General features: G+C 51.8%; 1 protein-coding gene across 2 annotated transcripts; it reads right to left on the bottom strand.

The window, feature by feature from the left end:
* Positions 1-1,319: 1,319 nt before the first annotated feature.
* TAMALIN (trafficking regulator and scaffold protein tamalin) lies at positions 1,320-11,007 on the bottom strand. Of its 2 annotated transcripts, XM_072654722.1 has the most exons (8): positions 10,650-11,007; positions 8,005-8,054; positions 6,659-6,713; positions 6,413-6,515; positions 4,000-4,093; positions 3,342-3,408; positions 3,001-3,067; positions 1,320-2,704 (listed from the first exon to the last, which is right to left on the bottom strand). In XM_072654722.1, the coding sequence occupies exons 1-8, from the start codon at positions 10,890-10,892 to the stop codon at positions 2,232-2,234; spliced, it is 1,152 nt and encodes a 383-aa protein (XP_072510823.1). In that variant the 5' UTR covers positions 10,893-11,007; the 3' UTR covers positions 1,320-2,231. The 2 variants fall into 2 exon arrangements, with proteins under 2 accessions (XP_072510823.1, XP_072510824.1); XM_072654723.1 differs by lacking the exon at positions 6,659-6,713 and having other exon boundaries at positions 10,650-10,778.
* Between the last annotated feature and the right edge of the window lie 387 nt (positions 11,008-11,394).

Raw genomic sequence — 11,394 nt, 5'->3', positions numbered from 1 at the left:
GTGGTTTGTGGGTTCGGAGCTATGTGTATGTGCGTCTTTCTACTTCGCCATCTTGGCTCCGCCCCCCCTCAAAGAGTGATTTAAATAATTTCCCCTGCCTGCCTTGGAGGGGCAACTATTCTAGAGGTTGGAAAGTGATAGGGATAAAGGAGAGATTCACACAAGGTTCTCTGGAATTTTGGATTGAGGGAAGGAAAAGACACCTTCATGGAGGGCGGAGGGAGAAGAAAAAGCTTCCTGGAAGGGATATTGCTTGAACTGGGTTTGAAGGAAGATGACTTCAATAGGCCAAGAGGAGGAACGGGGTGTATTTCAAGGGTAAGAGCTGGCCAGGGTGAATGTTGGGGAACAAAGGGCAGGAAAAATCACTCGTTAAAAAAAAAAATTCCAACAATTCAGGCTAATGGAATATCAAAGCTGGAAGAAACCTTTGTGACTATTATAGGTCTAAAATTCTCATTTTAGAGGTGATGAAATGGAGACTCAGAGGGTCTCCCCAGAGGATTTGCCCCAGATCATTTGCCCAATTAAGTGAAAAGTAGATCAGGACTCGAACCTAGGTCTTTGAAACCCAAGATTACTCACGGTGTGGATGGGAAAGAGCAGGGATTGAATAGGGTTGAAACAGCAGGGGTTAACATTTTTGTGTCATGGACTCGTTTTTAAAATAAAATAAGTAGGTATACAGAGGAATAAATTGTCAAATATTTTTTAGAAAATAAATTCACAGACCTCCTTTAATCTACCCACAGAAGGGGTCGATGGACCCCAAGTTTAAAACCCCTTCTTTATAGAGCTTCTCATAAAGCTGGTTGTTGTTTGCTCCTGTCTGACTTTTCATGACCCCGTTTGGGGTTTTCTTGGCAGAGACACTTTAATGGTTTGCCATTTCCTTCTCCATTTCATTTTGCAGATGAGGAAACTGAGGCAAACAGGATTAAGTGACCCTGGGTCATACAGCCAGTCAATGTCTGAAGTTAAATCTGAACTTCGTAAAATAAGTCTTCCTGATTTCAAGTAGGGTGCTCTATTCACTGCACCATGTAGCTGAACTAGAATCCAAATCTCTCTGAAACTCAGAACTGTGTTCATGGTGTGGTCAGGGAAGAACAGGGATTGAACAGGGTTAAACCTTTCAAAAGTCTCTGAGAATCTACAGGACCAAACCCAGGGCTCTTTCTCTACACTATGCGTCCTGGTCAGGTCCAAAAGCGGAAGGAAAAATGCAAATGAGATGCAAAATATAGAAAGATTAGGGGCCGTTATCCTCCCAGCTCTCCTTCCCTCCCTTCCCCCAGTAGTCAACAAGCAACACAAAATGAAAAAAAAGTTGTTTTTTTTTTTTTATAGTATGTCCTTTTGAAGCAACAAATTGTGGAACATTGAAACAGTCTGTTTCCCCCACGACCCTCCCCGCCTTAATTCAGTCCTTCAGGTGGGTGTGGCCAAACTCTCAGGATGAGCCCCACTTCACAGTTCCTCCAGGGCTCCTCCGTGGGTCTCTTCCTAGAACGCCCTGATAAGTACGAGGAAACTGACTTCACTTATTAACAGAGCCATTCTGGGGTCCCCAGCCCTTCTATGGTCAAGAGCAGCGGAGAAAGGGGATGAACCTAGAAGCAGTCCCACAGAAGCTCAGGAAAATGTGAGCCATTCCAACTGGCCCCTGGGCGAGAACAGAGAAGAGGGCAAGAGTTTGGGTAATCCTTTTCCTGGCGGAACTGGGTGTTGGGATGGAGATGAGAGGAGAGGAGCACGGTGAAGCTGAGGAGCAGCCAGTATGTCGGGCAGAATTCCCAGAACTCCATCCATGGTGCAGGGCGTACCCCACAAGGCACTAGAGGCTCAGGAACTAGGCCCTGCCCCCTTCCAGGAGGTTTATACTTTATAAGCCCCATACACAGATTCCCCCAGTCTTTGCCTTTTGCTCCACAGACCCAGCCAGGATAGCCAAACGCCCTGCTCCTTTCCCCAAAGGGCTGTCAGGGAGAGAGCCTCGCCGCCAGGACGCAAAACTCTCTTCTCAACAGCTTCTTCCTTTAAGAGGTCAGCCAGATGCGAGAAGTGGGGGTGAGGGGGAGTGGGCGGTCAGGCAAAGCCCTTCCACCCTGATCATGCCCAATACTCGAGCTCCTCCAGCCCAGTGGCAGGAACTGCTGAATAAATAAATAAATAACTTTAGTCTCCCTCTCCCCCCTTTCGGCCGGCCCACCGCAGGCCCTGGGCTCCCCCTACAGCTGACTCTCCTCCTCCTCCAAGGAACGGTTCAGTCCTGGGATGAATTTGAGCAGCCGCCGGCGGAAGCTCTGGTACTTAGTTTTGCGCAGCCCGGGGCCGCACAGGCCTTGCTCCCGGGCCTCAGTCCACAGCTGACCCAAGGTGCCACCACCCCCGCCTCCTCCGGGTCCTGGGCACTTGACACTGGCGCTGCGACTCAACAGAGGCCGGGGCGCCGGGGGTGGGGGTGGAGCCTGCGTGTGGGTTGGAGGGCACAGGGCTGGGGGCTCTGCCCCTCCAAAGAAGCACGTGTGGTAGACTGAGTCATCAGAGCCTTCTCGGGGCCGGCCTGAACTGCTTCGGGCGCTGCCTGGGGAGGAGAGCAGAGGTCCAAAGGGCAGGGAGCCCGGGAGGAGGCCGGCCCCGTAGAGGCAGGAGCGTACAGACTCCAGCGTGTCGTAGATACTGGGATCCTTCACTACGATACCTGGGCAGAAGGAGGGCCGGGAGCATGGGAATGCAACAGAGGAAAAGCCTGTGAGGGCTGGGGCCCAGATGGCCCAGATTCCTTGGGGGGTGAGGGGGGGAGAGCGAGTAGGGGAAAGGAAACAGGTGAATGGGACACTACCCTTCCCACCCTCAGAAGAACAAGGAGGACCTGGCCTAAATAATTATTCAAGAACTTATCCTCCCCCGCTGAAGGACAGGCAGGCCTTAAGTGGAGATGGGGGGGGCGGGGCGGCGCGGAGAGCTGGAGTTAGCAACTATTCAAGACGTACTTACCATGCACTAGTCGCTGCTCTTGCACCATCAGTGATCGATACTCCCCCCACTTCTCATATAAAGTTTGCTGCAAAAGAAGGTACCCCCCATTAGACTACCTGAGTAGACCTAGAGATAGGGGGTATGACAGGCAATAGAAGCAAGAATTGGGGGGCAGGGATAAATAGAAGGCACATTTCCAAGAAGCATGGATATAGATGCTTTCCTTCAAAAGAGATGGGGCCCAGAGAATCCCAGGTTGAGGAAGCCAGGGCTCCAGGAAGCCAGGGCTCCAGGAGGGCTGGAGGAAGCAAGATGCTTCTTATGTGGACCAGGGTAAGAGTTATCTGGACCTTCTCTACCTTCAGATACTGCAGCCGGGCCTCCAACTCTGCCTTCCGAATGGAGGTTCCATACACCGTTTCCAGTCTGGGGAAGGAGATGGGGTAGAGGGGGAAAGAGAAAGGAGAAGAGGAAGGAGAAATCTAAAGGTTTATGGGCCCAGCAAATTACTAAGAATTATCTTCTCCAAGCCACCAACGCAAAGCTGAGTTGAGCTGACCAATCTTTCTCCAGGGCCCTAATATGGTGGCAGCACTTCTCACCCACCATTACTCCCCACTTCTTGGGTCTGGCATTAAGCTCTTTCATATCCCCCCCTTCCCCTAACCTGCCTTCTACTCTTTCCTTCCCCCACCCCTACGCTTCAACCAAACTCAACTTCCGCACTCTTTTTGGATAGAATACCCTAAACTTTCCAGTCGTAGTCTTGCCCACACGAACAGTTTATTCCCCAGCCCGTCCACCCACATGTTAAACTCCCTACCAGTCCTTCAAGGTCCAAGTGAAATGCAGCCTGATCCCCTCAGCCAGAGGCCCTCTCTCCCTCCCAGGCATTTCGTTCCCATCCCTCTTACTCCTTTGTGGCACTTTGTCTTTCTAATAGAGTCTATATTTTCTTTGGTGGCTTTTGGATAGCAGTGCCCTAAGCTTAGGTGCTCAGGGTTTGCGTGGGCTTGCCTGAGAACATTGCCAGATGCTTTGATGATGTCCACTATTTCCCGGTGCCTGATTCCTTCCACGTTGAGACCGTTCACACTGGCAATAGTGTCTCCTGTGTAGCACATATAATAGATAATAACTCCCATTTACAAAGTGCCCTATAGTTTACCCATCAGATTTTCCTCATAACCACTCTTTGAGAGAGACAGAGCAAGAATTATTTACATTTTATACCTGAGAAGTGACTTGTCCAGGGACACACATATGCACACACAGATGGGACCCAGCATGGCTAGGGGATTGGTTAGGAAGTGTCGCAGGAAGGAAAGACAGCTAGGTAGCACAGTAGATAAAGTGTGGGGTCTGGAGTCAGGAAGACCTCAGTTCAAATGTGACCTCAAACAATTACCAGTTGTGTGACCCTGGCCATTTAACCTTGTTTGCCACAGTTCCCTCATCTTGTAAAATAAGCTGCAGAAAGACATGACAAACCATTCCGGTATCTTTGCCAAGAAAACCCCAAATGGGGGCACAGAAAAGTCCAAACATGACTGAACAACAACCACCTCTCCCATCCCCAGAATATTTATTTTCTCTCCTTCTTTAGCCTAGAAGGGTGGGGAAGATTATTTAAAAGATACCTGGAGAGTAGCCCAGAGGAAGTTCTGCCCTCCACCACCTGTCTGGGGAAGTCAGCTCCCCCCCATCCCCCACCTCCAACCTTTCCCACACCAAACACAGTCACCTCCACCTGGCACTGGCTACAACAGCTGCTGTTTTCTCTCTGCCTTAGGTTCTTTCTCAGTTGCTTCTCCTGTCTCAGGCCTCCCAGCTGAGAGAACAGCGGCCATATGCTGCCTTTGGTCTACCCCTTCTTCCTGATGCCTGCATCCTTTCCTGTCCTTTCCCCTCTGCTGCCCCCATTTGGTTATCTATACTCAGTCCACAACTTGTCATGAGACCCATTTCTTAGCAATGCTGGGGAGGAAGGAGAAACAGCTAAAAAACCCAAACTAGACTGAGAAGCAAGAGACCTAGGCTTGAAGTTCACAGAAAAGGGAAAAAAGCATTTACCAAGTTTGTTCTATGTACTAGACAGCTAGATGGCCCAGTGAGTAGAGTGTCTGGCCTGAGGTAAGGAAGTTCAAATCTACGTTCTGGCATTTACTAGCTATGTGACCCTGGGAAAGTCACTTAACTCTATCTGCCTCAGTTGCTCATCTGTAAAATGAGCTTCAGAAGGAAATAGGGAACCCCTCCAAGATCTTTGTCAAGAAAATCCCAAACGGGGTCAGGAACAGTTGGATTGGGCTGAACATCAACAAAAGTTTACATGCTAGGGATTGAGCTAAGCATTTTACAAATATTAGCTCATTTGATCCTCACAATAACCCTGTGAAATAGTTGCTATAATTGAGCAAACTGAGGCAGAAGGAGATGAAATGACTTGCCCAAGGTCACACAGCTAGGAAGTGTGTGTAGCTGGAGTTGAACTCAGATCATTCTTCCTCCAGGCCCAGTGCTCTATCCACTACCGCATACACCTAAGCTGCCTCATTGACTATGCTAGGGTTGGGAGGGACCTTAGAGAGACCGGATCACAAGTCCTTGCTTCTCTTCCACTAACTCACTGCATGACCCAGGCAACTGACTCCAAGGCTTACTTTTCAAAATAAAGATACACGATCCTTCCACCTCACATCAGGTAGGAAATAAATTTGCTTAGCATAGTGTATGACATACAAAAAGGACCAACTGAAATAGAACCATAGGATCTAGAATGCAAAGTTCATTAATCTGGATTCCTTGTTGTACATTTCATTGTGAAAACTGAGACCTGGAGTGATTTGCCTAGGGTCACACAGGTAGAAAGGAGATAATGTATGAGAAACACTTGAAGAAAATCAATGCATCAAGCTTCCTCCTTTCATTTATGGGAATGTTCCATATGAGGTCAGACATAGTAGATGGGTTGATTGGTTTAGCCAATTAAAAAATGACTACAAGGCAGGCCTTGCTTAGTAGAGGATGAGTATGTTTGGAAATAAATGTGATGGAAAATCCAAAGGCACCAATAAAACTTGAGAACAGAGACTTTTATCTTTTTTCTTTCTAGCTCCAGTGTTGAATACGGAGTAAATGTTATTAATATATTTCATTCAGCAGAAGTGCTGGAGAGTGTGAGTCAGGGAAAGACAGGCCTTCCTAAAGAGAGGACTGGCTGACATTCCAACCCCAGAAATAAGGAGATAGGAAAGGCACTTTGGCTCAGTCTATCCCTGTTAGCAAATAGGATTCACCCTTATTTCCCATTCTCTATACACCCTATTTTTCAGGATCCCATAGGAACGGAACAGAGCCATGTCCCTACCCTGCCCATCTCTCTGGGGTATTCCCTTCCCTGCTTCCAAATCCAGTTTTGAGTCCTCACCTGGGGTGAGTCCTGCCAACTGGGCTGGGCTGGCTTCATGAACTCGGCACACAAAGGTTACCATCTCCACTTTCTGCTTCTCTCGATGGTGAAGGCCATAAGTCTGAAACAGCCCAATCAAACCTTTAACTCCACGAAGCCAGGCTGGGCATTGTAACCCGAGTCTCCCCTTCCCCCACTTAAATAGCCCAGCTCAGTCATCTAGCCCCACTACCATTTCCATCCAATACCGTTTCCTTTCCCAACCTGGATTTCAAAGCCAAAGGTTTCATTTTCTTCCTTCTCCAATGTGAGCACTTTCCTGCAGGAGACAACAGTCAGGCTATAACACTGGGAACAAGCTATTTTGGTGGTGGGAGGGAGGGTGGGGAGCTTTAGATATTGTCCCTGGGGCTTCCTCTCATTTTATCAGTGCTCCCAAAAATCAGAGTCCAACTTTGAGCTCCCTGGAGTATCTGCTGCACAGCTTTGGCCCCCACTCAGGCTTGTCTGGAGACCACAGCCCAACTCCCAGCCTGCCCTGCCCAGCTGTGGTTGGGCCTTCCCACTGTGAAAGTAGGAGGGGGTTGGGGGAAGTGTGCCAGATGTGACAGGCTGGGAGGAGAGCAGCCTCCGCCAGCCCCTTCCCGGACAGTGGGGGAGCTGAATGGCTGGACACAATGGTTTGGAGCTGATCCAGACCCACCAGTTTCCTTTGCGCACACACACCCCCACTCCACCCCCTTTCTTCCTTCTCTTTTACCCTTCCCACAGAAGAACTAAAAGCTGCCCTGGTGGCCCCTCCAAATTTAGGGTTACGTAAAAAACCCTCATAGTGGCTGAGACACTTTTGCTCCTGGAGGGAGTACACCCCCCAGGTTACATTTACATTCCTGTTACCTGCCCCCCAATTCCCAGAGGCTCTTTCTTTTCCACCTCCCAGGGTAAAGATAGGAAAAACCAGAGAGCAATGGTCATCTGTCCTTTGGTGTGCGGGATCTTTTTCTGAGGTTAGGAAAGGGACCACAGCCTGAAGCACCAGAGATCAGCAGTGTGTTCTGAGTAGCCTAGCATCATTTCCTGTTTTACATACATCAACTAACTGGATTTTCATATCATTTCTATGAAATAGGTAGCCAACTATCTATGGAAAACTTAGTTTCTTCATCTGTAAAATAGGGTTAAGTGATTTTCCCAAGGTCACAGCTCATAAAAGAAGCAGAACTGGGCCTCACCAGTCCAATGTTCTAGGATTTTAGGCTGAACTGGCTCTGGGAAGATCATCTAGGGTGGGTGGATGGCAGGCAGTCAGAGCTGTTTTCATTCTCTGCCCCCACTCCCAGAGCTCTGCAGGCAACCCCTTCTCCCTCTTTCCCAGCTTCTCCACCTCCCATTCCAGCCCCCAAAGTTGCCAAAAGGATGTGGCAGTAAGTGCTGGGGCGGGGGGGGGGGGGAGGAGAAAAGGGTGTTTTGTAGAACTCCCAATGACTCAAACCTTCCCACTGCCTTCTTCTCTGCCACCCCCTTTACTCAGCCCACTCTTCCACCTGGCCCACTCCTCCCTAAATGGGGAGAAGTGGGACAGGAGACTGGGAAAGGGGAGGACAGCTCACCGTTGCTGCTCTGGACTCTGGTTGAGATTTTTCCATCGGAAACCTGAGCCCTAAGAAAGAAGGAGAGAGAAATCAGCAGGGACAACAGGGAGGGGAGAGGGTTCAGCAAGGATTGACTTCCCCTGCACAGGTAACAATGGGGTAGGTGGTGAGAACCCTGGCCTCAGAGCACGACACTGTCGTTCAGGATCCTGCATCTAGCATCCACCCTCTCTACTTCTAGTTTTACCTGGGATGGGGTTAAGGGAAAGAGATATGAATCCAGGGCTGAAGAATGGAAAAAATAAAGGCCAAAATCAGACCATGAACCAAACCTGCTGCCATGTTCTTGTTCTCAGGTCATCTTTCATCAAGTATGGGCTCCAGCTCCAATTCAGCAAGTATTTCTGGGATGACTGTGACCCACAGTTGTCCCAGGCCATGTACAGAGTGAAGCCTCTGACCCTTTGGGCTCTCAGTTGCTCAAACCACCACCCAATGACCCTGATGGAGGCCAAAGAGCCTCCCATTATTTCAAAGAGGCCTCTGTATCAGGGGGGAAACTGGTAGAGGGGAAGAATCATAGGATTTAGAGCTAGAAGGGGCCTTAAAGTTGATCTAGTCCAACCCACTTGTTTTATTAGATATGGAAACTCAGGCCTGGAGATATTAAATGACTTGTCAAGAGAACACAACTACTAAGTAGCAGAGCTGGAGTTCAAACTTAAGTCCTCTGACTCCAAAGTGGGGGAACAGTGTGAAAGGGAACATTTCTCAGATGAGGCAGAGAAAGAAGCAGGATTCTGACCCGAGGGCAATATGATCATAACCAGAACCCAGGCTTTCCACCTTCCTAGTGGGGGGCAAGCTCTCTTTGACCATGTTAACCACCCTCCCACCTGACTCATTCACTTGGCCGTTATTGAGGACTCCCATGGACCCTAGAGTTCAGAGCTGCTCCAACAGCAATCTGAAAATCCAGCTTTGAAGACCCAGTTGCATCCTGACCAGCTATGACCCACCCTACTATGGCCAACTCAGCAGGTCTTTCTCCAAAATAGCTGTTTTTGTTTGGAGGTGGAATTTCAAGTGTGCTTATCGGAGTTGGGGCTGGTGAACAATATGCCCACCCTCACCCTAGCTCTAAAATGCCTCCCAACAGATCACTGCCCCCACTCCACTATTCCTCCCCTCACCACATCTGTCCCAAACTACAAAACACTTCCCTCTGCTTGCTCTCTCCTCACCCCTCCTAGTTGGCCCCCAAGGGGTGACCTCCTGCATCTCACTGAAATGTCCCGGAAAGAAGCAGCCCAGGGCAGGGGTCCCTCTAAATTCGATGTGGGGGTGGCAGAGAGAGCCCTCTTTGTTCCCCAATCTGATTTTCATAAAATGCAAATTCTTAACATGTAACAAGTCATTCATTGTGGGGGGTGGGGGAGAGGGGGTGGTGCAGGTGGGGGTGGGGCTTGGGGCGCCCGTGCCGGGGAGGAAAGAAGACAAGGTTTGTGTTGTGAATGCCTCCCAGCCGCCACCTTGTTAACCTGAACGGTTCGCTCGTGGAAGAGCTTTCTATCGTCCCCTCCTCTCTTTCTCTGGGTCTTCCAGTTGCCTCAACCCCAGAGCTTCTGAGGACTGGAGGTGGCGCCGGGGTGAAGGAGGGCGTGGTTCGCATCCTTCCTGCCCCAAAGACGCCCCCCCTCCCCGGCAGCTCTGGAAAAGAGACTAGGGGCCACTGTTGGGGACTTAGCAGCTCCGGATCTCCACCCCACACCACCCCCACCCCCGCCCTGGGTCAGCAGACCAGGACATCCAGCTCCGGAGCCTGGATGCCCCTTTTCCAATCCCTTTCTCTACCCTCAAGACCAGAGGTTTTCTCCAACACAGAGCCCTTGGGTACGCTAAAGGGCAATCTCCAATACTCCCTGCCTCCCGCCCACATCCAAAACAGATGCCTCTGCCTCCTTCTGGACCTTCTTCCCCATCTCCGCCTTTACAGAGGGGTCCCCGCCAGCTTTTCTGGGACCCCCAGGACTCTTTCCCGCCCTCCTCACCCCCCCACTCCTCCCCGCCATGCCAGTAGGATTCCTACTCTAGCTTCCAGAGAAGGGAACAGCACCAAGCTCTCTAAGCCAATAGTCACGTCTGGGGGGAGGGAGGGGTCAGGGTGTTAAAGAGTTCCGAGTGGGGAGGGGGGAGGAAGAAGAGTCCCGACTTGGGATGGGGCGGAGGGAAAGTAGAGTCCGGAGTGGGGATAGGGAGGGGAGAAGGGAAAGAAGAGTCCCGAGTTGGAAGTGGGGGGGGAGAAAAAGGGTCTGGAGGTGGGAAGAGAAGAGTACTGAGCAGGGAAGGGGTGGGGAAGAGGAGGAAGAGTCCCCAAAGGAGAAGGGATGGGGCGGGGGGCGGGGGGAAGTTCTGAGGGTGGATCGAAGGAAAGGAGAAGGGGGAGAGGGGGAGCAGAGTCCCCGGGCAGGGAGGTCCCAGACCGCAGAAACATTTCGAATGTGCGAGCGAGATGGATGGGAGGCGAGGGGAGAACAGAGGGGTGTGGGGGAGAAAGCCAGATGGAGAGAGGAGGAGGAGCACCAGCAAAGCGGGGCGCTGGGGCGCAGGGATGGGAGCGCCAGGACTAGGGGCCCCGGACTCGAGCGGGCGGTCGAGCCCACCTTGCGGCGGGGCAGAGTCCCCCCGGACACGGCCAGCGCGCGGTACAGCTCGGCCGGGTGGTAGTCCTCGAGCGCGGCGTACAGATCTTCCCCTGCCGAGGCGGCCGGGGCCGGGGCCGGGGTCGGAGCCGGAGCCGGGGCCGGGGCCGGGGCCGCTCCTTGATCCGGGGCAGCGGCTGCAGGGTCCGGCGCGGCCGCTGCCTCTTCCTTCTGCTGCAGCTTCCTAAGGTGGCGGAGGGTCATGGCTGTGGCCAAGCTCCGGGGGCTCCCGGGCCCGAGGCCGATCCTCGGAAAGGCGCCGCTCCAAGATCCTCTGGAGCTTCGGCCGCTTCTCCTCCGGGTTGAGAGGGGGCCTGGACTCCTCGGTGGGCTCTCTATATAAGCCCCTCCAGTCGACGAGGGGGCGGAGTTTGGCCGAGCCAGGACCCTGCCCCCAGAGCAGGAGGCTCCACCTCGCTCCTTTCCGCCTACGAGGGAAGCTCCTCCCACCACATCCCGAAGGCCACGCCCCGTGGACTAAGCCCCGCCCAGCCATAGGATAGTTGGGCATCCTGTCCTCCCGGGTGAAACCTTTCCATCCTCGGGAGAGCAGTGAAGGCAGAGAAAGGGGCTGGGCTTGGATTTGAGGTATGGGACTCCGCAGCTCTTGGGAGGAGGCTGAGGTCTCTGTGAAGTATGAAGTCGTGGGGGTTCTCTGGGAAATTTGAGGGACGGAGAAGGGAGGAGAAACTCCCTAGAGAAGGCT

The sequence above is a fragment of the Notamacropus eugenii genome, chromosome 3 (assembly GCF_028372415.1).
Source record: "Notamacropus eugenii isolate mMacEug1 chromosome 3, mMacEug1.pri_v2, whole genome shotgun sequence".
Classification (NCBI taxonomy): domain Eukaryota; kingdom Metazoa; phylum Chordata; class Mammalia; order Diprotodontia; family Macropodidae; genus Notamacropus; species Notamacropus eugenii.
The sequence above is the reverse complement of the archived record's forward strand: the minus strand, read 5'-3'. Positions and strand labels throughout refer to the sequence as shown.